This window comes from Osmerus eperlanus, chromosome 11 (assembly GCF_963692335.1).
Source record: "Osmerus eperlanus chromosome 11, fOsmEpe2.1, whole genome shotgun sequence".
Taxonomy (NCBI): domain Eukaryota; kingdom Metazoa; phylum Chordata; class Actinopteri; order Osmeriformes; family Osmeridae; genus Osmerus; species Osmerus eperlanus.
Genome location: NC_085028.1, coordinates 15,571,961 through 15,595,262, shown reverse-complemented (window position 1 = coordinate 15,595,262; position 23,302 = coordinate 15,571,961). Strand labels below are relative to the sequence as shown.

Here is a 23,302-nt window from a genome sequence, read left to right as displayed (position 1 = left end):
ATCTTACCCGGTACGACGTGCTACTCGTACGCCAATGTCTTGGTCGATGGACTTGTGCATGTCCTTACGGTCAATCGTCAATGAAGTGCAACAACAGAGCCACGTAGTGCTCACAACTGCGAAAGCCCCAACTCGTTAGTTTTCATGTCACGCACACCTGTGCCCGCGTCCATTACCGCGCACCAAACTCTCCTTTCCTGTCTTCAACGGTCTTGCAGCTTTTCGGTCCTGTGAATGCCCACAGATGATTCCATATAGCTGCTGGTCAGGTAGGGTAGATCCGGGCAGGTTTGGGGCGTTCTTGCTTCGCGTGTTGCACGCAGACCGCAAGGTGACTGTCTCGTGCCCTTCGGATTTGCAGCCTACACAGCGAGCGCCCGTCCCTCTGGTCCAGTCCGGTTTGGCGCTTTTGTCTCCTCTATGGCGATACTGAGCGTAATGTAGATGTTGAATGAAAAAGATGGACTATTGATCAACTCCTGAAAGACCAGCGCAGCTGCGCTGTGGAGAGCCCGCGTGGCATGAAAGCCTAGCTCACCACAACACAAACACTCGCGCACCGTTCAGAAAGAACTACACAGCACCCAGGCCACTTGTGAGAGGCGCATCCGTTGCTCTCACACATGCTCTCTCTTAAAACACACAAATGTGTGTACGTTCTAGGAGCATGTGTGTGTGGTGGGAGTGGGCTAGTAAGCCTAAGTCCATAAAAACATCAGTTAATAGATTTCCGAGGTAAGAACACGAGAAGCCCAATCTAGAGTTCTGGCCCCAAAAAAGGCGAGGCCCGCCACAGTTAGGCTACCAAGCAGCTGATTCGTCAATGAACGAAACAAATGTTCTACGATCATAAGCATAATAATATAGCCTTTAGTTCTGACAAATATTGATAACAGCACACAACCTATTATTAGGCCTGATGATTATCGTCATCTTCATAAACCTGGGAGCCAGCCAAGATAATTTAGCATTAAAAGAGTAATTCCAGTATGACACAAATAGCGCGTGAAGCGGATCAGATGAGATAGCCTGCAAACCGCTAACGTCTGCGCTCAGGCTCGCCAGGAAAGGTCGCTTCTTTCTCCGTAAAACGTTGAAGCAATTTTCACATAGTGAGGCCATAGACATTTGCCTACATTTGGCTAAAACAGAATACGTTGAGTTCATATGTCAACCAGATGGCTTAAGGATACACAATTCATAGGTTATCCAAAATGTAGTAAATAAAGTTGTTTTTTTTCAATTGGGAGTTGAGTAACATACCTTTACTTATAGGCTACTCGTATTTCAAAGAAACACCCTCTTCTCACGTTCATCAGGGCTTCATGCTTGCGATGATTAATCCACTTTTTTCACCATGGCAACTATGCAACCCTCTTTTCTGCCGCGCGCGCTGCTTGTGCTCTGGTTGTCTGTCGCCCTCGCGCAAACGAGCTCCAATAAGGGGGCTCCAAACGCGTCATAGATCAACCACCGATCTACTGACTGGTTCTCTCTCTATCTCTCTCTCTCTCTCTCTCTCTGTCTTTCTTCCTAGGTCCGGTGTTTTCAAGGCATAGGTGTGATAGTATGTGAGTGGATGGATGACTGGATAGAGAGAGAGAGAGAAGTGAAGAGAGAGAGAGTGAAGCTGTGAGGGTTTATTGCTTGGCCACGAGCAAGGCTTGGATTAATTTGCCAGCCAAATGCGAGTGGGATTAGTAGACCATTAAAAGCACACAGGCCTCTGCGCACCCACACACACATACACACACACACATAAACGACAGCTTTGGCAAGAGCAATGCTTTGCTGTACAGGACACTGAACTGTCACAATCATGAAATCATCATACTGTTTCTCTCTAGTAGCATTTAAACAACACCACATCCATGGAAAAGATTAGAATTAAATAGAATTCCCTACATTCACATATACATATGTGCCATTCAAATGGATTGAATTAAATTAGTCATGCAGGAGAGGAGTTTTATGTGTGTGTGGGGTGTGTGAGTGAATGATTATGTGCTTGTAAGACAACAAGTGTGTGTGTATGTGTGTTCATGTGTATATGTGCATGCATGTCTGCTGGCATCTTTGTCAGGTAAACAAATGAAATAGTGGTACACAGCAGCTAGTCGTAGGGCAGACAGAGAGAGGGGCAGTCTAAATAGCAGCGAGGGATAAATGATTTAGCAGGATTTGCCTCTGTCATTTCTAAATCTAACCTCTAATGACTTCTCTACGGCCAGCCTTGAACCACAGATAGCCTATTGCTGTGTCCCCATTCATACGTAGCAGTTAAGTAATTAGCAAGGCATGATTCTATTGATGCTCAGTTTATACACACACACACATACACACACAGACGCACACTTTCAGGAAATGGTCTTGTGGATTTCCATTGAAACTCCATCAGACTCACATGCACAAACGCATGAGCACACACATACACCAACACAGTTTAGCTTTTTTTTAATCTCATTTAACATCTCCATGTCAATTCTGAATAGACCTGCTCAGCACAGATGGAATCACAGAATGATCCGGGGGTCGTGTCGCCATGGTAACCACACACAGCTGTTGCAAAACAGCGTATAGACAACCTGCCAATGATTCCGCTCAGCTGTAATTGCCCCCACAAATGGAAGTCAAACTCTTAATCTTGAACCCGCTGCATGCACACAGACTACTAGTATGAGAACTGACAGGAGAGGAGAGCAGAGTGCGGTTGGACATGACATCTTATTAATGAAAGTGACACGTTTGTATCGATTTGTATGAAATCAATCGGCCAATTGATTTGAATGACACTGAGCAGGCTCAACAGTTTGATTGGATGGTCGGATACATCAGATGACCAATGATTCATAATTTCCTATACAGTCATCACACAGGGCAGAACAAAAGTGCCAGTACACACAGGAATACACACAATAAAACACACACGCACAACTTTTTTTTTGTTCTGGTCTCACACAAAAAATATATAATAATAAAAATAAAAGCATTCTCCCACACAAAGTATGAGCCGCATTCAGCAAATCAATTATCAAACTGCATTCAAAACAACACAGCAATCTCTGTTGCCATAGATACACGGAGATGTGGTGTCTGTGATTTTTTTGTATAAATGGGACACATGCACATGACATACAGAACTGTACATACTGTATAAGGTATCCATCAGGTTTGCTCTTTCTGCTTGCATCACTGCAGCCGGCCTACACAACGTGATCAGAACAACAGGCTGCTTCAGAAGTGAAACCTGACTTAGTGATGCTCTTGTCTACATCAGCACTCATCCCATCCAATTACATTTAGTCATTTAGCAGACGCTCTTATCCAGAGCGACTTACAGAAAGTACAGGGACATTTCCCCGAGGCAAGTAGGGTGAAGTGCCTTGCCCAAGGACACAACGTCATTTTTGCACGACCAGGAATCGAACTGGAAACCTTCGGTTGGTAGTTAGATATTTGGTAGAACCTGGAGCAGGCCTTGAACCACCAAGTCTTGTCAGAACTCGTATGCTGTGAAACATCTGAAGCAGGCCTGGTGGTGTTAACTTGTGAAACATAGTGCCCCTATGAGAACTTGTCACATTTCATCCAGTCTGATGTCTATGGAGCGGTTATTACTCCCCCTAGTGGTGGGATTACAATCACCGTTCAGGCTGAGTGAATGAGAGACAGAGAGACAAGGTATAGCATCACATAATGTAGCGTCGTGAAAATGAACCTAAAATGAAAGGATCCTACTCAAATACATGGTTAATTTATTTTCTTTTATATATAATATTAAATAAATCTACATTATGTTAACACTATGTAAATGTTACATTTTCATTTAGCAGACACTTTTATCCAGAGCGACTTACAGTAAGTACAGGTACATTCTCCCCGAGGCAAGTAGGGTGAAGTGCTTTGCCCAAGGACAACTTCATTTTTCACAGCCCGGGAATCGAACCGGCAACCTTCTGAGTAATAGCCCGATTCCCTAACCGCTCAGCCATCTGACTCCCTCAAACAAAATAACGCTTGTCAGTGTGATGTCAATCAGGATCAGTGTGGCGAGAAGAGAATCAGACGACCACCTGAAGTCCCAGCAGGCTCAGAATCTACAATCCCACTGTGGAGCACTGCAGAGTGGGGAAGTCGGACACTGGCTTGCTGTGCAGGCGGAAGTGTCATGTCTGCTGCCTGGTTTTCAGGACGTGCTGCGCTGTGAGAAACTCCTTGGAGTCAGACTGAAGGACCGGTACTCGGTGAAAATGGTGGTCAGGTGGTCACGGCTCAAGAGGAGGTTGTTGCGCTCCATTGCCAGGCACTTGGCCGCCAGGTCCTCCAAGGAGATCATCCTTGGTCTCTGTAGAGCTTCTTCTCTCCCTCTGTAGAGCCTGTGTTTGGGGGGTCTAACGTCTGTGGAGTGGCTTCAGTCTGGAGGCTCACTCAAAGCTGCTTCACAAGCACCTCAAGATCCACCACCTTAGACTGAGCATCAGGAGCCAGCTGGCAACATCTCTCCAGGGCACTCGCTGGGACACGACAGCTCCACACTCAGACTGGAGGGTCTTCATCGTGTTGGGAGTCAGATGGCTGAGCGGTTAGGGAATCGGACTATTAATCAGAAGGTTGCCGGTTCGATTCCTGGCCGTGCAAAATGACGTTGTGGGAATGTCCTCGGGGGAATGTCCCTGTACTTACTGTAAGTCACTCTGGATAAGAGTGTCTGCTAAATGACTATATGTAAATGTAATGTGTTCTCGCCAGCTTCGCCTCCTTCCCAGGTCCTACCACTGTTTTCCGGTGTTGGGCAGAGGAGGCAGCCATGCAACCAGCATGCTGAGCAGCGGAGGCAGCCATGCAACCAGCATGCTGAGCAGCGGAGGCAGCCATGCAACCAGCATGCTGAGGAAAGGAGGCAGCCTTGCTACCAGCATGCTGAGGAAAGGAGGCAGCCTTGCAACCAGCATGCTGAGCAGAGGAGGCAGCCATGCAACCAGCATGCTGAGCAGAGGAGGCAGCCATGCAACCAGCATGCTGAGCAGAGGAGGCAGCCATGCAACCAGCATGCTGAGCAGAGGAGGCAGCCATGCAACCAGCATGCTGAGCAGAGATGGCAGCCATGCAACCAGAATGCTGAGCAGAGGAGGCAGCCATACAACCAGCATGCTGAGGAAAGGAGGCAGCCATGCAACCAGCATGCTGAGCAGAGGAGGCAGCCATGCAACCAGCATGCTGAGCAGAGGAGGCAGCCATGCAGCCAGCATGCTGAGCAGAGGAGGCAGCCTTGCAACCAGCATGCTGAGGAAAGGAGGCAGCCATGCAACCAGCATGCTGAGCAGAAGAGGCAGCCATGCAACCAGCATGCTGAGCAGAGGAGGCAGCCTTGCAACCAGCATGCTGAGGAAAGGAGGCAGCCTTGCAACCAGCATGCTGAGGAAAGGAGGCAGCCATGCAACCAGTGTGAGTAGAGGAGGCAGCCTTGCAACCAGCATGCTGAGGAAAGGAGGCAGCCTTGCAACCAGCATGCTGAGGAAAGGAGGCAGCCATGCAACCAGTGTGAGTAGAGGAGGCAGCCTTGCAACCAGCATGCTGAGCAGAGGAGGCAGCCTTGCAGCCAGCATGCTGAGCAGAGGAGGCAGGAGAGGGAGAAGATGGAGCCTTCGGTTCTCCTCAGCACAGTCCTGGGGAAGTGGAATAGCATGGATGAACATCTTTATGCCATTGTGGGGCTTCATGGACTTGTGTCTTTCACCACTGGATAGAGGGGCAAAGACTGTATACTGTACAGGATACAGGAAAACTGAGCCCTGGAGCAGAGGAGCCATTGTTAGTGGGCAGTTCTCTTAGACCATTATTTACAACCAACATCTTCCTGTGTAGATCACTAGAGGCTCTCATCCATCACAATACTTTTCAGCTCAATGATTCCATGTTGCACATGGTGAACATTCATTGTTGTATTGAACATTTTTTGTGTAGTATTGCAACCTACTGTAGTATTGTACATGCATATTGTGTTTTTGTTTATTGTAAAATGTATATTGTTATTGTAGGTAACATAACTGCACCGCCACAAAAGCATTTTTCAAAATAAATGTGAGGGTAGTTCCATAACAGATGGGTGTGAGGAATGTATTTACCCTCATCATGTGGCAGTTCTTCATTGTCCTCGAAATCTAAATCTAATTTGCCAAAGCAATGACCATAATGGGGTGGATTATTAAATAAAGCATTTGAAAAAACAATCTAAAAAACAAAGGCCATACCTTCATAATGCAACTCACATCCTTCGAGGTGTGAATGGAATGCTGTTCACAGCCTGGATGCTAAAAGAAAGAGACAGTCAGGTAATTAGCTCCATTGATCACAGTTAGACTGCCAAAATACACCATTTCAAAGCCATTTTTGTAACAAATGGTTGTGTGGCATATGGTTAATGTAACTGCATGCTGTGTTTTGCTACGCAAAACAGATGTCTGTCTACCAGAGTGACACCTACTTCTTGTTGTTTCTGGACTGGAGTAAGAATGTCAGACATGTTATCCCGTCAAAACTGATTGTAGGCCTTATAGATGTTTGTAAACTAAGGAACCTCAGAAAGCGGAATGGTCTTTGTTGGAGGAGAATATTTAGCGTTAAGTTTGTGGGCATTGTCTTTTGAGCATCCAGATGTTGCCAACAGTACCGTTGCTGTCTGATAGCTTGTTCAAGGACATCAACTAGTCCAATAGTTCATACGAGACACCATGGCACAACAATAAGTCAATAAGGACAATTTTGCTATTAACTCCGGGCAGGCCCTTTCTAACACTGAAGCGGGAAGATAGCAACATTCACCTTGGTAGGTCTCCTTCCCGACTTTTTCATCTCCGGTTGTCTTTGCTTATCCTGTAATGCAGACAGTAATCTTGGTCATTCTGTTTCAAAATATGTCAAATATAATCTAAAATCCAATTGATCAATATTAGGGGAAGGTATACATCTCTCAGTGTGTCTCTATACCATGGCCCGCCTATATCATGTAGCCTACTTATTCATAAGAACTCGTTTTTCCAAACAATACTGACGTCGGTTACAGCATAGCCAGCATAGGCTACAAGTCTTGCGCAAACACGCGTTTGTTGCGTCTCTCTCTCTCTCTCTCCCAAAGAGAGAGAGATTGCGGGCATAGTTATCCTGTGATGGTCATTCCTACGCGCTCCAGTGCGTTCCTCTACCCGGATTACTCCAACTCGTGCCCTGCAACCGTAGCATGTGACCGGCTTATGATCTCGAGTTTTGCGCGAGAAGCCCGAAGACCCTCAGAGTAGAACATAACCGACACATGATGAAACTCGTCACACACTCACACACATACCTCAAAAACGTTTATTGCTATTGGCGTGCAGAGACGTGGTCACGTACACTTAGATTGGGGTGGCTCTGGGGGTCGGTAGATAGACAGTCATTATACTCAACAGCGCAATATGACCCATGACCAACCTCCTCCTTAACAACCAAGTCTAATCATGCAATAACCTAACAACGTAATTATCGGTGAGATGGACTCAAAATTCTGTACGGTCGTCTGATTGAAAATGACTTGATTACAAACACGAACAAACTGATCAACCATCCGTTTCGTGATCTAGCCAGAATCCTGTTCAAATTTGATCTTTGTGCTGTAAATAATTTGTCTGATGACGAACTGGAAAATTGAATTTGTTTGAGTATAATTTAAATGAGTCTAATGGCCGCCCTATTAGCTTAATGAGTCCATAAGGACAGGTGTCCACGTGCATAAAAGTTTCTCTCAGTCAGGGGCTTGACGGAAGAGAGTATAGCAAATTTGTTATCACAGCAAACCTTGCTAAGGAATCTGATTAGTTCCACAAGTGTAAACTCTCTCCCTCTCTCTCTCTGTTGGTCTGTCTGTCTCACACGCTAGATCATACACACATTCCAGACCAGGCCAGGAGGAGGGGGTGACATACACACACACACCAAACATTTCCTTGAGGGAGAGGGTAAGGGTCAGCTGGTCTCAAGACAGAATGAGACTGGATTCAAGAATATTATCCTGAGCATGTGACTGTGTGTGTGAGAGAGAGAGAGAGAGAGAGAGAGAGAGAGAGAGTGGGTGGGTGGGTGGAGAGTCGAGGAATGAAAGAAAGAGTTTAACGTTAAACCTTCTTGGACTGGCCCCCTGAACCTCTCAGAGGCTGTAGGAGGGGAAGAAGAGAGCGGGGCTGCAGAGAAGGAGAGGTGTGCTGGACGGTGGATGATAGGAGGCGTTTACTCTGAGACCTCTTGCATGACTAACAGCAGAGCTCCGCTGGTGTCTTCAGTCTGTTCCCAGCGTGGACAACTCATCTGGCTGTGCTCTTCTTGCTGCGGTTACAAGCTAGCCGGTCTGGTTGCGCCTGTGTTGGAAAGTTGTCTTGGATAGTTAACCTACTAACTGCAGCTGTGTGGCTAACTATCCCCGTATAGGTGGTCAGTGATGAGGAGCCTGTGTGTGTTGGTGTGTGTGTCGGTGGTGTGTGCGCTCTTCCAGCCAGTCACGTGCCAGTTTCCCCGGCTCTGCGCCACCTCCGAGGCCCTGCGTACCAAGCAGTGCTGCCCGATGTGGGAGGGCGACGGCACCGTGTGCGGGGCCATCTCCGGGCGGGGCTTCTGCGCGGACGTGGTGGTCTCCGACGAGCCCCACGGGCCCCAGTACCCCCACAGCGGCGTGGACGACCGCGAACGCTGGCCCCTGGCCTTCTACAACCGCACCTGCCGCTGCGCCGGGAACTACGGCGGCGTCAGCTGCGGAGAGTGTCGCTTCGGCTTCGCCGGCCCGGGCTGCTCAGCTCAGGCAGCGTCTGTGAGGCGGAGCGTCATGGCGATGTCGACGGCGGAGCAGCAGCGCTTCATCTCCTACCTCAACCTCGCCAAGAACACGGTGAGCCGGGATTACGTCATCGCCACGGGAACGCGGGCGCAGATGGGCCCCGACGGAGAGACGCCCATGTTCTCCGAGGTGAACGTGTATGACCTCTTCGTGTGGATGCACTACTACGTGTCTCGCGACGCGCTGCTGGGCGGGCCCGGTAACGTGTGGCAGGATATCGACTTTGCCCACGAGTCCGCCGCCTTTGCGCCCTGGCACCGGGTGTTCCTGCTGCACTGGGAGAACGAGATCAGGAAGATGACGGGCGACTTTAACTTCACCATCCCTTACTGGGACTGGCGGGACGCGCAGGCCTGCGATGTGTGCACCAACGCCCTGATGGGGGGGCGGAGCCCCCTCAACCCCAACCTGATCAGCCCTGCCTCTGTCTTCTCCTCCTGGAAGGTAGACATGTGTGTGTGTGTGTGTGTGTGTGTGTGTGTGTGTGTGTGTGTGTGTGTGTGTGTGTGTGTGTGTGTGTGTGTGTGTGTGTGTGTTTGATTTGAGTCTGTGGGTCTGTGGGAGTCAGGTGGCTGAGCGGTTAGGGAGTCGGGCTAGTAATCTGAAGGTTACCGGTTCGATTCCCGGCTCTGCCAAATGACGTTGTGTCCTTGGGCAAGGCACTTCACCCTACTTGCCTCGGGGGAATGTCCCTGTACTTACTGTAAGTCGCTCTGGATAACAGCGTCTGCTAAATGACTAAATGTAAATGTAAATGTCTGCCCGGTGAACCAGACAAATGAATGTGCTTCTGCTGTTTTTTGTTTTTTTTTACTTTGCTCTGATCACTGTTCGCTAAAGTTTCAAAATGGAAACATTACAATCAATCTATATGTATTTCATCAATCAATATGTATTTAAATGACTTAAACAGACAGCACATGTGAATCATGTAGACTTTCAGATATCAGTCATTTGGATTCGGCAATTGAGAAAATGTGTGTGTGTTCATGTGTGCGTGTGTAGGTGATCTGCACCCAGCCGGAAGACTATAATAATAGGGAGGTGTTGTGTAACACAACAGGGGAGGGGCCACTGTTGCGTAACCCTGGCAACCACGACCCGTCCCGCGTGAACAGACTGCCCACCTCCAGGGACGTTGACACTGTGATAGGACTTCCCGAGTACGAGACAGGAACCATGGACCGCAGCGCCGACATGAGCTTCAGAAACGCCCTGGAGGGTAGGAAAAGACACACACACGGGTACACACACACACACACACATACACGGGTACACACACGGGTACACACACACACAGGTTCACACACAGGTTCACACACACACACGGGTACACACACACACACACATGGGTACACACACACGGGTACACACACACACACGGGTACACACACACACCGACACACGGGTACATACACAGACACACACTCCATGAGCCTGTTGTTTCCGTGCCCCTGCAGGGTTTGCCAGCCCAGAGACGGGCATGGCGGTGACAGGGCAGAGCACCATGCACAACGCTCTGCACGTCTTCATGAACGGATCCATGTCCTCTGTCCAGGGCTCCGCCAACGACCCCATCTTCCTGCTGCACCACGCCTTTATAGACAGGTAACACGAGCGCACCACACACACACAAAAATACACGCGCACACACATACACACACAAACCACCCACGTCATTGTAGTGCGATAAATAGACTGAATTTCATCAGTCATGTTGACTAACATTAGCTGAAGTGAGATTGGGCTCATCATCATTTCCAGACAGTTACTCTAATTAGCTGAGCCCCCTGCAACAGCACTTCTAAAGCCCTGAGTCGTCGACACTCTGACAAAGCACATGATTAGCAAGTGAAAATGACTCGTAAGAGCGGGAGAGAGCGATCGCACGAGAGACAGAGGGTAGACAGAGAGAGGAGAGATTAAGAGAGAACATACAGAGAATTGGACAGAGAGAGACAGACCGATTTAAAGAGTGAGAGTAGACAGCAAGAGAGAAGGAACACCCCTCGTTAGTGTCTCTCATACACGCTGTGAGAGGCTCCAGCGTAAATGCCAAAGCCATCTCCTCGTCTATCTCTACATTAAGTCTGTCCATCATGGAGTGAATGTCATGGGCTCCCAGGGGAAGAGATAATATAGAGCCACTCACAGACATTAGCATGTCTCTGTCACTCTGGAACGTTTCTAATGGAACGCATCGGAGAGCCGCAACAGTGGGACGGAAGTCCGTGTCACGAGTCTGGCTGTGTCACACACACACACACACTCCGTAGGGTGTGTCACACACACCGTAGGGTGTGTCACACACACTCCGTAGGGTGTGTCACACACATCGTAGGGTGTGTCACACACACCGTAGGGTGTGTCACACACACTCCGTAGGGTGTGTCACACACATCGTAGGCTGTGTCACACACTCCGTAGGCCCTTGGCTCCGCCCACCCGTCTGCAGCAGCTGTAAACAGCGCTGTGAAGATCAACTGTCGTTCTGTAATGCTTTTGATGCGCTCCTCCGAGTGCCGCCGGGTAACGGACGGCTGACCCATGTTTTCTATTCTCCCCTCCCCACGCTCTCCCCTCTATCCCACCCCTCTCCTCCCCTCCCCACGCTCTCCTCTCTATCCCACCCCTCCTCCCCTCCCCACGCTCTCCCCTCTATCTCACCCCTCCCCTCCCCACGCTCTCCCCTCTATCCCACCCCTCTCCTCCCCATGCTCTCACCTCTATCCCACCCCTCTCCTCTCCTCCCCACGCTCTCCCCTCTATCCCACCCCTCTCCTCCCCTCCCCACGCTCTCCCCTCTATCCCACCCCTCTCCTCCATCAGTATCTTTGAGCGTTGGCTCCCTCTCCTCTCCTCCCCACGCTCTCCCCTCTATCCCACCCCTCTCCTCCCCTCCCCACGCTCTCCCCTCTATCCCACCCCTCTCCTCCATCAGTATCTTTGAGCGTTGGCTGAGGACACACCAGCCCCCTCGTACCCACTACCCACAGACAAACGCTCCTATTGGCCACAACGACGGATACTACATGGTGCCCTTCCTGCCTCTGTACCGCAACGGTGACTACTTCCTGTCTAACAAGGCCCTCGGATACGAGTACGCCTACCTGCTCGACCCAGGTCAGTCATCCTGGCACACACACACACAAACACGGCTACATTATTTAAGTACTATTCTGCGGTCAGTGAAACAGCAGTGCACCGTAGCAGAGAGAAAGATGTGTTGTGGTTAAGCAATCGTTCGCAGGCAACCATGGAACCGTGAGTGTTCCGTCATACATCTGACCTGTCAGTGTGCTCGCCCGTGTGTGTGCCCTCAGGCCAGAGGTTCGTCCAGGAGTTCCTGACCCCCTACCTTCAGCAGGCCCAGCAGATCTGGCAGTGGCTCCTGGGCGCCGGAATCCTCGGGGCCCTCATCGCCGGAATCATAGCAACGGCGGTTGTCGTGGTGTTGAGGAGGCGGAGACTGAGCAGGAAGAGGGGTTCGGTGTTTGGGGAGAGACAGCCGCTTCTACACAGCAGCTCAGAGGAGGGATCGGCGTCCTATCAGACCACGCTGTAACACACACACGCATGCACACACACACACGCACACTCAACAAAGACAATCCAGTCAAAGATGCCTGTTTTCTGAACTGGGAGGAATAGGGTGAGAAACACACATCATATCCTGCCTTTCCCCCACCCCCCCACCCCCAGCCCTCCATCTTCAACCCTGCTCTCCTACTGTAGCTTTGTTCCCAGTCCACATCTACAAACACACACACAGACCCCCACCTTTCTCCTGTCCTCATCCCTCTCTTTTAACTGCACCCCAACCTTTACAGAGTCACTGTGCTGCAGGTATGATAGCTATGACGGTGTTACTATGCCAACCAGAATTGAATGAACAAAGTAACGATGTCATTAAATGATAAGATGTTGAGTTTGTATATGGTGAATTAAATCAAAAAGCCTTAATTAATAACCATTGTGTGTGTGTGTGTGTGTGTGTGTGATTTGTCTGAGTGGGAACCTACATGCGTCTTCAAACACTGTGACATACAATGTTTTTTTACAATTGAGTTGTAAATTAAAAGACCAAGACAGGAAACTGAAAAACCAACATGTTAAACGTATGAACCATGTAGTACAACATCTTTTTTAATACTGGTTGCTTGTTAATCTAGGCCTTGAAAGTTAATCTTTCAAGGCCAGAGATGATGAATAGATCCACACACACGCTCACACACCACCACTCAAACACGCATGCATGCGCTTATGCACACGTACACACACAACCACCCACACACGCCCACCATAAAAACACACTTACACACACACAACCACTCAAACACACGCACACACATTCAGCCACACAACTTCCCTTACACACGCAAGTGTAGCGCACAACCTTCCTTAGATGTTTCACCCTGAGTTTGGAGAGGAGGCAGGCTCTGTGTGTTCTCTCTCTCGCCACAGAAACATACTCATGCTACAGACAAATAGAACGAGAGAGAGAGAGAGACAGAGAGAGAGACACACTCAGTTTTCTGTTTCTTTGGAAGTAATGGTCACACACCGGGGGCAGTGCCGGTGCTGCATGGAGTCGAACACATCCACACTCACACTATGACTAGGAGTTTCCAGCCCAATAATAAAAAACAAAATAATGAAGAAGAAAAACATAATTTGTCTTCACACAATAACATGTTGTCTTACTGCTTCAAATACCTACAGAAATGTGTTACTGTGCCTTTCATCAGGAAATCCCCAACATTTCTAACATTATGGTTAGAACAAGGAGATGACTATGATAAAGGCATTGGTTTGTATGTAGAATTGCTCAGTTGGTCAACATTTCTGTTGAAACTGCTGGGGCTCTTTCTGTCATTCTGTGGAGAGTTTTGCTCACACAGTCCAGTAAGCATTTCTACAGATACCCCTTTTTTTGCTTCCAGAACTACTTATAGAAATCTAAACCTGGGTGTCTTTCTATAAACTGCATGAGTATACATGTCTGCACTGCTAAAGAGGAAATGGCCTTGAAGTGGAGGCAGCGTCGCGGCCGTTAGACTTATCGTGTCCACCTGTGTCTTGTTTGGTTCTGTGTATTTAGGTTCCTGTTCCTGTGTCCAATCTTTGTCTTGTCCTTATCCTTGTTAGTGTGAGTTCCCTGTCTGTTTCTATTTTTGAAAAAAATAAACCCTTTGTTTGAAGCAATGCCTGGTTACTCTCTTGCATTTGGGTCCTACCCCACCACTCCACGTAACAGAAGGACAAGACCAAGATTGGACCTAGCGGAGAGTTCCCCCAACCCTTTCATAGGGACTAGTCTTGCCCTCAGTGGACCCCGAAGTCTGCAGCGGAAAGCCCACCCCTGCAGTCCCTTGAGAGGGGGGTACTATCACAGCCACAGGTTTTGCCCTGCTTGTTTCCCTGTGTCATTGTCTTCACCTGTCTCGTTCAGTGGTTTCAGTTCTCGTTGGTCATATCATGTCCTTCTGTGTCTTGTTTGGTTCTGTGTATTTAGTTTTGTGTTTGTCCTGTTTTGTGTCCAGTCTTTGTCTTGTCCTTATCTTTGTTAGTGTAAGTTCCATGTCTGTTCTTGTTTGTTTGAAGCGGGCTAGTAATCTGAAGGTTGCCAGTTCGATTCCCGTCCATGCCAAATGACGTTGTGTCCTTGGGAAAGGCACTTCACCCTACTTGCCTCGGGGGAATGTCCCTGTACTTACTGTAAGTCGCTCTGGATAAGAGTGTCTGCTAAATGACTAAATGTAAATGTAAATGTAAGAGGAGAAGGATGGAAACAGCATACAGTATGCAGGGAGAGAGAGGTACAGTATACAGGGAGAGAGAGGTAAAGCATACAGGGAGAGAGAGGCACAGTATATAGGGAGAGAGGTACAATATACAGGGAGAGAGAGGTACAGTATACAGGGAGAGAGAGGCACAGTATACAGGGAGAGAGAGGTACAGTATACAGGGAGAGAGAGGCACAGTATACAGGGAGAGAGAGGTACAGTATACAGGGAGAGAGAGGCACAGTATACAGGGAGAGAGAGGTACAGTATACAGGGATAGAGAGGTACAGTATACAGGGAGAGAGAGGTATAGCATACAGGGAGAGAGAGGTAGAGTATACAGGGAGAGAGAGGTACAGTATATAGGGAGAGAGAGGCACAGTATACAGGGAAAGAGAGGCACAGTATATAGGGAGAGAGGTACAGTATACAGGGAGAGAGAGGTACAGTATATAGGGAGAGAGAGGTACAGTATACAGAGAGAGAGGTACAGTATATAGGGAGAGAGAGGCACAGTATACAGGGAAAGAGAGGTACAGTATACAGGGAGAGAGAGGTACAGTATACAGAGAGAGGTACAGTATACAGGGAGAGAGAGGTACAGTATATAGGGAAAGAGAGGTACAGTATACAGGGAGAGAGAGGTACAGTATACAGGGAGAGGAGGATGTTTAAGGGTTCTATGGGTTGAGTTTGTTGGTAATTTTGGTTAGTTTGGGGTTGTGTTTTGGTTAGTTTGGGGTTGTGTTATGGTTAGTTTGGGGTTGTGTTTTGGTTAGTTTAGGGTTGTGTTTTGGTTAGTTTGAGGTTGTGTTTTGGTTAGTTTGAGGTTGTGTTATGGTTAGTTTGGGGTTGTGTTTTGTTTTTTTTGTTTTTTTTTTGGTTAGTTTGGGGTTGTGTTATGGTTAGTTTGGGGTTGTGTTTTGGTTAGTTTGAGGTTGTGTTATGGTTAGTTTGGGGTTGTGTTTTGGTTAGTTTGGGGTTGCCATTGGCGATGCCATTAAATGAATGCCATTCAATTGAATTCAATCAAAAAGTCTTAATTAAGAACCATTGTGTGTCTGAGTGGGAACCTACATGCGTCTTCAAACACTGTGACATACCATTTATTTTGTTTGCAATTGAGTTGTAAAATTAAAAGACCAAGACAGGAATATTGAAAACCCAACATGTTACACGTATGAACCATGTAGTACATGTTTTTTAATACTGGTTGCTTGTTGATCTAAAAAAAAAAAAACTACAACAAAAAACAATTATACAAAAACTCCAATTCAATATTTAAATATAAATAAAAAATACTAATTTGATATGGGTGGTTGGTATGATTTGGTTGAATGTATAAAACTGTTTGTGAAGGCTTGTGGGTATTCAGAACCCACAAATATGTTTTACCATTATAAATAAGTGAAATCTAAAAATCCAACTTCCACTAAAGTGGATTTTTCTTCTCTCCACAATCCACCAAAATACTGGCACAGCAACAGAATCACTTGTTGAAAAACAGAAAGATGAAACATTCCACAGGAATGTGGAATATTTGTTAATCGTAAACAATTATTATTTTTTTAAGATAGCAATGTTGCAGAATACGTCAGCTCTTCAACAAAGCCCCGCCTCTCCAGAGGGGGAATCACCATGGCAACCACAGGATGTGCTGGCCGGGCCGGAGGTTCATTCGGCCCGTTGATGTCACGTCCTCATCTCAGTGTTCTCGCGTGCTCATGTGGAGTGCTGTCTGGAGTACACACTCCTGATGCAGTCACCAGCAATCACCCATCCTCTCTCTGCCATCCTCTCTCTCCCATCCTCTCTCTCCCATCCTCCCTCTCCCATCCTCCCTCTCCCATCCTCCCTCTCCCATCCCCTCTCCCATCCTCTCTCTCCCATCCTCTCTCTCCCATCCTCCCTCTCCCATCCTCCCTCTCCCATCCTCCCTCTCCCATCCCCTCTCTCCCATGCTCTCTCTCCCATCCTCTCTCTCCCATCCTCTCTCTCCCAACCCCTCTCTCCCATGCTCTCTCTCCCATCCTCTCTCTCCCATCCTCTCGCTCCCATACTCTCTCCCATCCTCTCTCCCATCCTCTCTCTCCCATCCTCTCTCTCCCATCCTCTCTCCCATCCTCTCTCCCATCCTCTCTCCCATCCTCTCTCTCCCATCCTCCCTCTCCCATCCCGTCTCCCGTCCTCTCTCCCATCCTCTCTCTCCCATCCTCTCTCCCATCCTCTCTCTCCCATCCTCTCTCACCCATCCTCTCTTACCCATCCTCTCTCCCATTCTCTCTCCCATCCTCTCTCCCATCCTCTCTCTCCCATCCTCTCTCTCCCATCCTCTCTCTCCCATTCTCTCTCTCCCATTCTCTCTCCCATTCTCTCTCTCCCATTCTCTCTCCCATCCTCTCTCTCCCATCCTCCAGAGTGTATCCCACATACAGAGAGAGGTTTGACAACCCACAGAAGGAGGATGGGAGACCAGTGAGGCAATGAGAGAAGCTGGTCAGAGCTCTAGGATGGAGGTCGGGGGGTGAGGCTGGGTCGGTGCTCTGGGATGAGGGCCGGGTGCAGGGCTGGGTCGGCGATCTGGGATGGAGGCTGAGGGCAGGGCTGGGTCAGTGCTCTGGGATGGGGGCAGGGGGCAGGGCTGGGTCAGTGCTCTGGGATGGGGGCTGAGGGCAGGGCTGGGTCAGTGCTCTGGGATGGGGGCAGGGGGCAGGGCTGGGTCAGTGCTCTGGGATGGGGGCTGAGGGCAGGGCTGGGTCAGTGCTCTGGGATGGGGGCAGGGGGCAGGGCTGGGTCAGTGCTCTGGGATGGGGGCAGGGCTGGGGGCAGGGCTGGGTCAGTGCTCTGGGATGGGGGCAGGGGGCAGGGCTGGGTTGACGCTCTGGGCTCTGGTGGGTCTGGGTCGAGTTGGAGCTCAGATGAAGGACTCCTTGTTGAACTCGAACGTGGTTCCGGAGTACTGGTCAGAGTTACACAGTCTGTGGAGCATCTTGGAGAGACCTTTAGGTCCACAGCAGAAAACCCCGACTCGCTTACTATAAACACACACACACACACACGCACAGACACACACACACACACACACACACACACACACACACACACACACACAGATAAACACACACACACAAGATGTAGAGACAAAGGGCATTATGACAAGATGTATAAGACCAGAAGAAACCAACCAACTGAAACATCCAACCTGCCTACTCACTGCTTATTGGCCCTCCCAATCTCATCAAACAGCAGCTTCCACTTAGGTCGGCCAATCAGGATTCGGGAGCTGAGAAGGCGGTACTTCTCCTCAGACATGCTCTGGAAACAAACCAAAGTATGACATTTTTCTATGAAAATCAAACTTTCTGCGTTTTTGACAAACTGTAAATTTACCATTGTGACAAACGCATTTTAACACCTTGCCGTTCATGCATAGTCAGTTAATCTCAGAGTAGTGCGATTCTCATTAGCGCTGTTGAGACAAAATACAACGTAAAAAATGCATTGTCTCTTTCTCTAATCTCCATCCAGGAACACCTTGCAGAGATAAACAAAAACCATGTGTGTTTCTAGGTAGTGGCTGCTGGCTCCACTTGTTCCTCACAGTGTCCCCTGGCTGAGAGCACTGTGAAAAGCATGCAGCCATGATGCAAAGTCCCTTGAATTGTGGCATTGTGAAAGAAATGTTTTCAGTATTGCTGCAGTTTCAAGGCCAGAGATGATGAATAGATCCACACACACGCTCACACACCCATCCACACCACCACTCAAACACACATGCATGCGCTTATGCACACGTACACACACAACCACCCACACACGCCAACCATAAAAACACATATACACACACACAACCACTCAAACACACACACACACATTCAGCCACACAACTTCCCTTACACACGCAAGTGTAGCGCACAACCTTCCTTAGATGTTTCACCCTGAGTTTGGAGAGGAGGCAGGCTCTGTGTGTTCTCTCTCTATTCTCTCTCATTTCATAATTCTTTCAGCCCTGCCACAGAAACATATTCATGCTAGAGACAAATAGAACGAGAGAGAGAGGGAGAGAGATAGAGAAAGAGCAAGATAAAGAGCAAGAATGAGAAAGAGCAAGTGGAAGAGAGAGAGAGAGAACGAGATGGCATTTCCTTTCATGGATTCTGGGTTTCAGTGAACTTTTCTTCAGTCTTCTCTCCTTGTAAAGCCTGCCTCCTGCTGGTCAGATGAATACTTGAACAATCAGATGGATAGATGTCCTGTAGATGGATGGTATAGCAACCAGTGGTTATATGCAGGACTCGCAACTAACTTTTTTCCTCACTGTCCCAGTACCGTCCCGAAGTGCAAAATGAACTGTCCCAAACTGAACTTGACCTGTCCCAAAGTGTAAATGTTTGTGTTTTGGCATCCTGACATGTGTCTAGGTTATTTGCAACACTATTTAAGTACATTACATTTACATTTAGTCATTTAGCAGACGCTCTTATCCAGAGCGACTTACAGTAAGTACAGGGACATTCTCCCCGAGGCAAGTAGGGTGAAGTGCCTTGCCCAAGGACACAACGTCATTTTGCACGGCCGGGAATCGAACTGGCAACCTTCAGATTACTAGCCCGCTTCCCTCACCGCTCAGCCACCTGACCCCCATACAGTTGTGGGGCTAAAATCATTGTCTGGATTTCAATGTGAATACATACACAATAAAATACACAATTGTCTTGCTTGTTTCATGGCGGGACAATTCTTGGTGTGGCTGTAGTAAAAAAGTTTCTAAAAGTTGAAAAAATATTTGATGTGGGAGTCAGATGGCTGAGTGGTTAAGGAATCGGGTTATTAATCAGAAGGTTGCCGGTTTGATTCCGGGCCGTGAAAAATGACGTTGTGTCGCTCTGGATAAGAGTGTCTGCTAAATGACCAAATGTAAAATGACAAAATGATGAGTACTTGAGGACTCTACTGTGCTCTACTCTGCTCTGTTTTAGGCTTCTCTGTTCTCACCTCTTCTCCTTTCACTGTGTGTGGAAAAAACGTTTCTAAAAGTTTGAAAAAGGTTTTACAAATATTCAAGTACAATGTTGTGACGTGTTTTTTTCTATTTACATTTTTGTGAAATTCCTGACAAGTGTCACTGTCAAGAGCTAGCCGGTCAAATGGGTCCCCATTTGGTTAGCTAGCTAGCTCGGTATTTGTCATTACCTTGATGTATGAATTGACGTGATGATCTACAGGTCTTGTCGGCTGGTAGCTAGTTGGTTTACTCATGATGGACGGCCGTTGTTTGACGAAGCGTGACTGCGTACCGTGGAGCAGCGCATAAAAGGTGAATGTGAATACATTATAGTTTATGGAATTTTAAGCTAGAGCTAAATGGGATTATCTGTTTCACCTGCCTTGTGTTTCAAATTGTTGAACCACTGGTGTATGTATTTTATATTGTTACGGTCTATCGTCACGCAGTTTTCCCAAAGTCTGTGTTGAACTGCAGTGCTGGTCCTTGCTATAGGCGACATAGGGCGGCATGAAGAGAGGGGCAGCAATTTCCCATCCATTAATTAACTGTCCCGCACTACCAGCAGAGGGCGCCAACTGCGCCACGTCATATGTCCGTGTTATGGATGGGGGGGCGCCTTGTGCTAGGATCGCTACTGTTGAACTGTCCCAGACAGTTTTTCGTGCCCTCGTTATATGAGTAAGTCACTGCATCTGACTCACCTGCAGTCTGTCGGTCTGGCTGAGGAAGAGGTGCAGGTTGAGGTAGTCTGGTCTGTTTTCCTGCCACAGCTACATTGAAACATACAGAGAATGGAACATGACCTATCTCACAATCTACACATACATTACAGCAGCCATTCTTGACTTTTTCCACTTCATGACTGTGAAAGAAATTTTGGGCCTATGTACAATGAATGTGTTTTAGGATAAGTTTACAGTTGGTTAAGAAGCTTGATACAATGTATGTTGATTAAACTCCATTTGGTAGAGATGCCACCTGTAGTTTTATGACACCTAACTAGGAGACGTGAAGTCTAAGAGACGGGAAGTCTGGGACACCTGAGAGAGTTCTTGTCACCTGGGGGGACGTGACAGTTGGTCTGAAGACAATGTGGATTCAACTGTATTGTTCTAAGGATATAACCAATGACAGAAGAGATTTGGTATAGCTGCATGTCTGTAGGATGGACCAATGACTTTTGAGAACTGTCGTATCTATAAAATGGTCTGTTGAAGAATGTTCTGGGGGGGTTCAGGGCCATCAGCTGGGTAGTGCTGGTGGGCTGGATTCTCCCGGTTCCATTCTAGAATGCTAGATGGAGCTGTATGGAATTGTCTTTGTGTTATTGTCTTATGTTTGTGTGTCGATGATGTTATGTTGATAACGTTATTATGTTCAAATCTACGTCAAATAAACATTAACTCTGTACTTCACCCGACTTCAGCTTAAACGATTGATTCTCTCAAAAACTTCCACAACATGACCCACTAGCAGAGCTCAAATATGTTTGCAGCCGCCCAACACATCCGTTCACTTAATTCGCGCTTATCACAAACCACGGAAGCCAAACAGTTCGCTTTCACGGCTAAATGTATTTGAGCGACCAAAGAAGACAAAGTGTCCATCAGCGCCACAGTAAGCACACATTGTAAAGAGAAGTAACCTGCGTAACTACCACGGCAAGGCCTAGAACTTCCGGTGAAGTTAAAAACATGATTTTTAATAAGCAGAACAGGTTATGTTAACCCTTAGCTATTGCTCTCTCTTAACCCTACACTCAGATTGTGCGGCTTCTCGCTTTTTTCCATCGACCGATAACAGGTCGCCCTCACGGAGTTCTCTCCCGTTTCCAGATTTTTGTTAATAAAGCTAGTGAAATGTATCTTTAAAAAAAACTTAGCATTAAGACACAACATGTATTCAATTCTTAATGCTCTTAAATCTGAAATGTTACCTAATTTAAATTTGGTAAAAATGCTCAGAACACACGTGCTCAGTGAGCACACTCAAGTCCCCTGACCCTTGACCCCCAGAGTTGACCTTGTGGTGCAGGGTGCACAGCAGCTCAGCAAACCAGTAGAAGGACTGGAGCTCCCTGCACACCCATACAAAATACAGCCTCCTCAGTCTGAACGTCCTCCAGCCATCTCTGGGAAAGGAAGAGAGGGATAGAGAGAGAGAGAGAGAGAGAGAGAGAGAGAGAGAGAGAGAGAGAGAGAGAGAGAGAGAGAGAGAGAGAGAGAAAGGGATAGAGAGAGAGAGAGAGAGAGAGAGAGAGAGAGAGAGAGAGAGAGAGAGAGAGAGAGAGAGAGAGAGAGAAGGGGAGGGATGGAGAATGTGAGGTAGAAGTGGAAGCAGGAAAAGGCGGGAGAGGAAAAAAGGGGGAGGGAGAGAGATAGGGAGAGGGTATAAAAAGTATTTTATTTATAAATAGCAATAACCAATCAATTCCTTACACAGAACAAGACAGCCACTTACAGCAGAGTGTGTAGCACGCAGGCGAATGGCGTGACTCCGATCCCGCCCGCTACACACAGACTGACCTCGTAGTTAAACACATCCTCTGACGGACTACCAAATGGACCATCCACGTACAGCCTACACACACCGGGGGCGGGACAACCACACAAAGCAGCAAAGGAATAAGACAGAAACAGAGGAGGCCAATAAGAATGATCATCAGTGATTACAAACACACTCACACTATGACTATGAGTTTCCAGCCCAATAATATAAAATGAAATAATGAAGAAGAAAAACATTTTGTCTTCACACAATAACATTTAGTCTTACTGCTTCAAATACCTACAGAACTTTCCAATGGTGCCTTTCAACAGGAAATCCCCAACATTTTTTACGTGATTAGAACAAGGAGATGACTATGATAAAGGCATTGGTTTGTATGTAATATTAGTCAGTTGGTCAACATTTCTGTTGAAACTGCTGGGGCTGTTTCTGTCATTCTGTGGTTTTAGGGTGGAGGCAGCTTCTTTACAAACTATTAAAAACTTCCCTTTTCTCACCCTGTATTCTCTTGTTGGTTGTCAGCAACAATTTCATACTTTGAGCATCAGTCTCTGAGACAACAGAGCACCAGACAGCACCAAGAACCTGGTAGACCGAGACCAGAGCAGGTCACGGAGATGGCAGATAACATCTACGCCAATGTTGAAGACCTTGTGAAGTTCAGTGATCCAGGAGAAACTACAGGTACTAAACCATCAGGTAAATCACAGCGTGATCTGTGCGGATCAATGTAATCTAGGGATGATTCCAGTGGAGGAGAAACTATGAACATCTTTGTCCTGGTTAGGTGGTGAGAGCAGGCACTACAAGGCTGCTGTCCTGGGCTCGGGGATGCTGTCTTTGCTTCTCCTGGTTGGGATCATAGTCTGCTGGACCTACCGTGAGTATTGGTTTTTACTCAAAGCTACCTCAGACACTAACGCTTAGCTGGAGATCACCTGGTCCTGTACCACATGGTACTGCATCTCTTCTTTCATCCCTAGATATGACCTTTATTAGGAGAGGAGTGGCGAGGGGACAGGAGGTTGTTCTTTGCACCAGGAACATAGAGCCCAGGATGTTAATGTAAACCCTGATATTAAGTGCACTCAGAGAGCTAAGGAGTATTAAAATATTTCTCTTGTTCCGTTTTAGATAAAG

General features: G+C 47.6%; 3 protein-coding genes across 3 annotated transcripts in view; 1 reads left to right on the top strand and 2 right to left on the bottom strand.

Annotated features, from left to right (window-relative positions):
• The window catches only part of grm5b (glutamate receptor, metabotropic 5b), a 28,762-nt gene extending 27,312 nt beyond the window's left edge, over positions 1-1,450 (bottom strand). Inside the window, 1 exon segment of the mRNA XM_062473509.1 lies at positions 1,264-1,450. The gene's annotated coding sequence lies outside the window, so the exon portion shown is untranslated.
• Positions 1,451-8,196: 6,746 nt separating this feature from the next.
• On the top strand, positions 8,197-12,563 carry tyr (tyrosinase). The gene is made up of 5 exons (XM_062473651.1): positions 8,197-9,304; positions 9,866-10,082; positions 10,321-10,468; positions 11,802-11,983; positions 12,184-12,563. Exons 1-5 carry the CDS (start codon positions 8,468-8,470, stop codon positions 12,423-12,425), a joined length of 1,626 nt encoding a protein of 541 aa, XP_062329635.1. The 5' UTR covers positions 8,197-8,467; the 3' UTR covers positions 12,426-12,563.
• A 4,787-nt stretch (positions 12,564-17,350) lies between these two features.
• The window catches only part of LOC134029544 (NADPH oxidase 4), a 17,664-nt gene continuing 11,712 nt past the window's right edge, over positions 17,351-23,302 (bottom strand). Inside the window, exons 14-18 of the mRNA XM_062473694.1 lie at positions 22,115-22,234; positions 21,677-21,785; positions 20,356-20,424; positions 17,861-17,961; positions 17,351-17,681 (exon numbers count right to left, since the gene is read on the bottom strand). Of these exons, the coding sequence (XP_062329678.1) occupies positions 17,561-17,681; positions 17,861-17,961; positions 20,356-20,424; positions 21,677-21,785; positions 22,115-22,234 (520 nt within the window). The 3' untranslated portion in view covers positions 17,351-17,560. The remainder of the gene's footprint in view (positions 17,682-17,860; positions 17,962-20,355; positions 20,425-21,676; positions 21,786-22,114; positions 22,235-23,302) is intronic.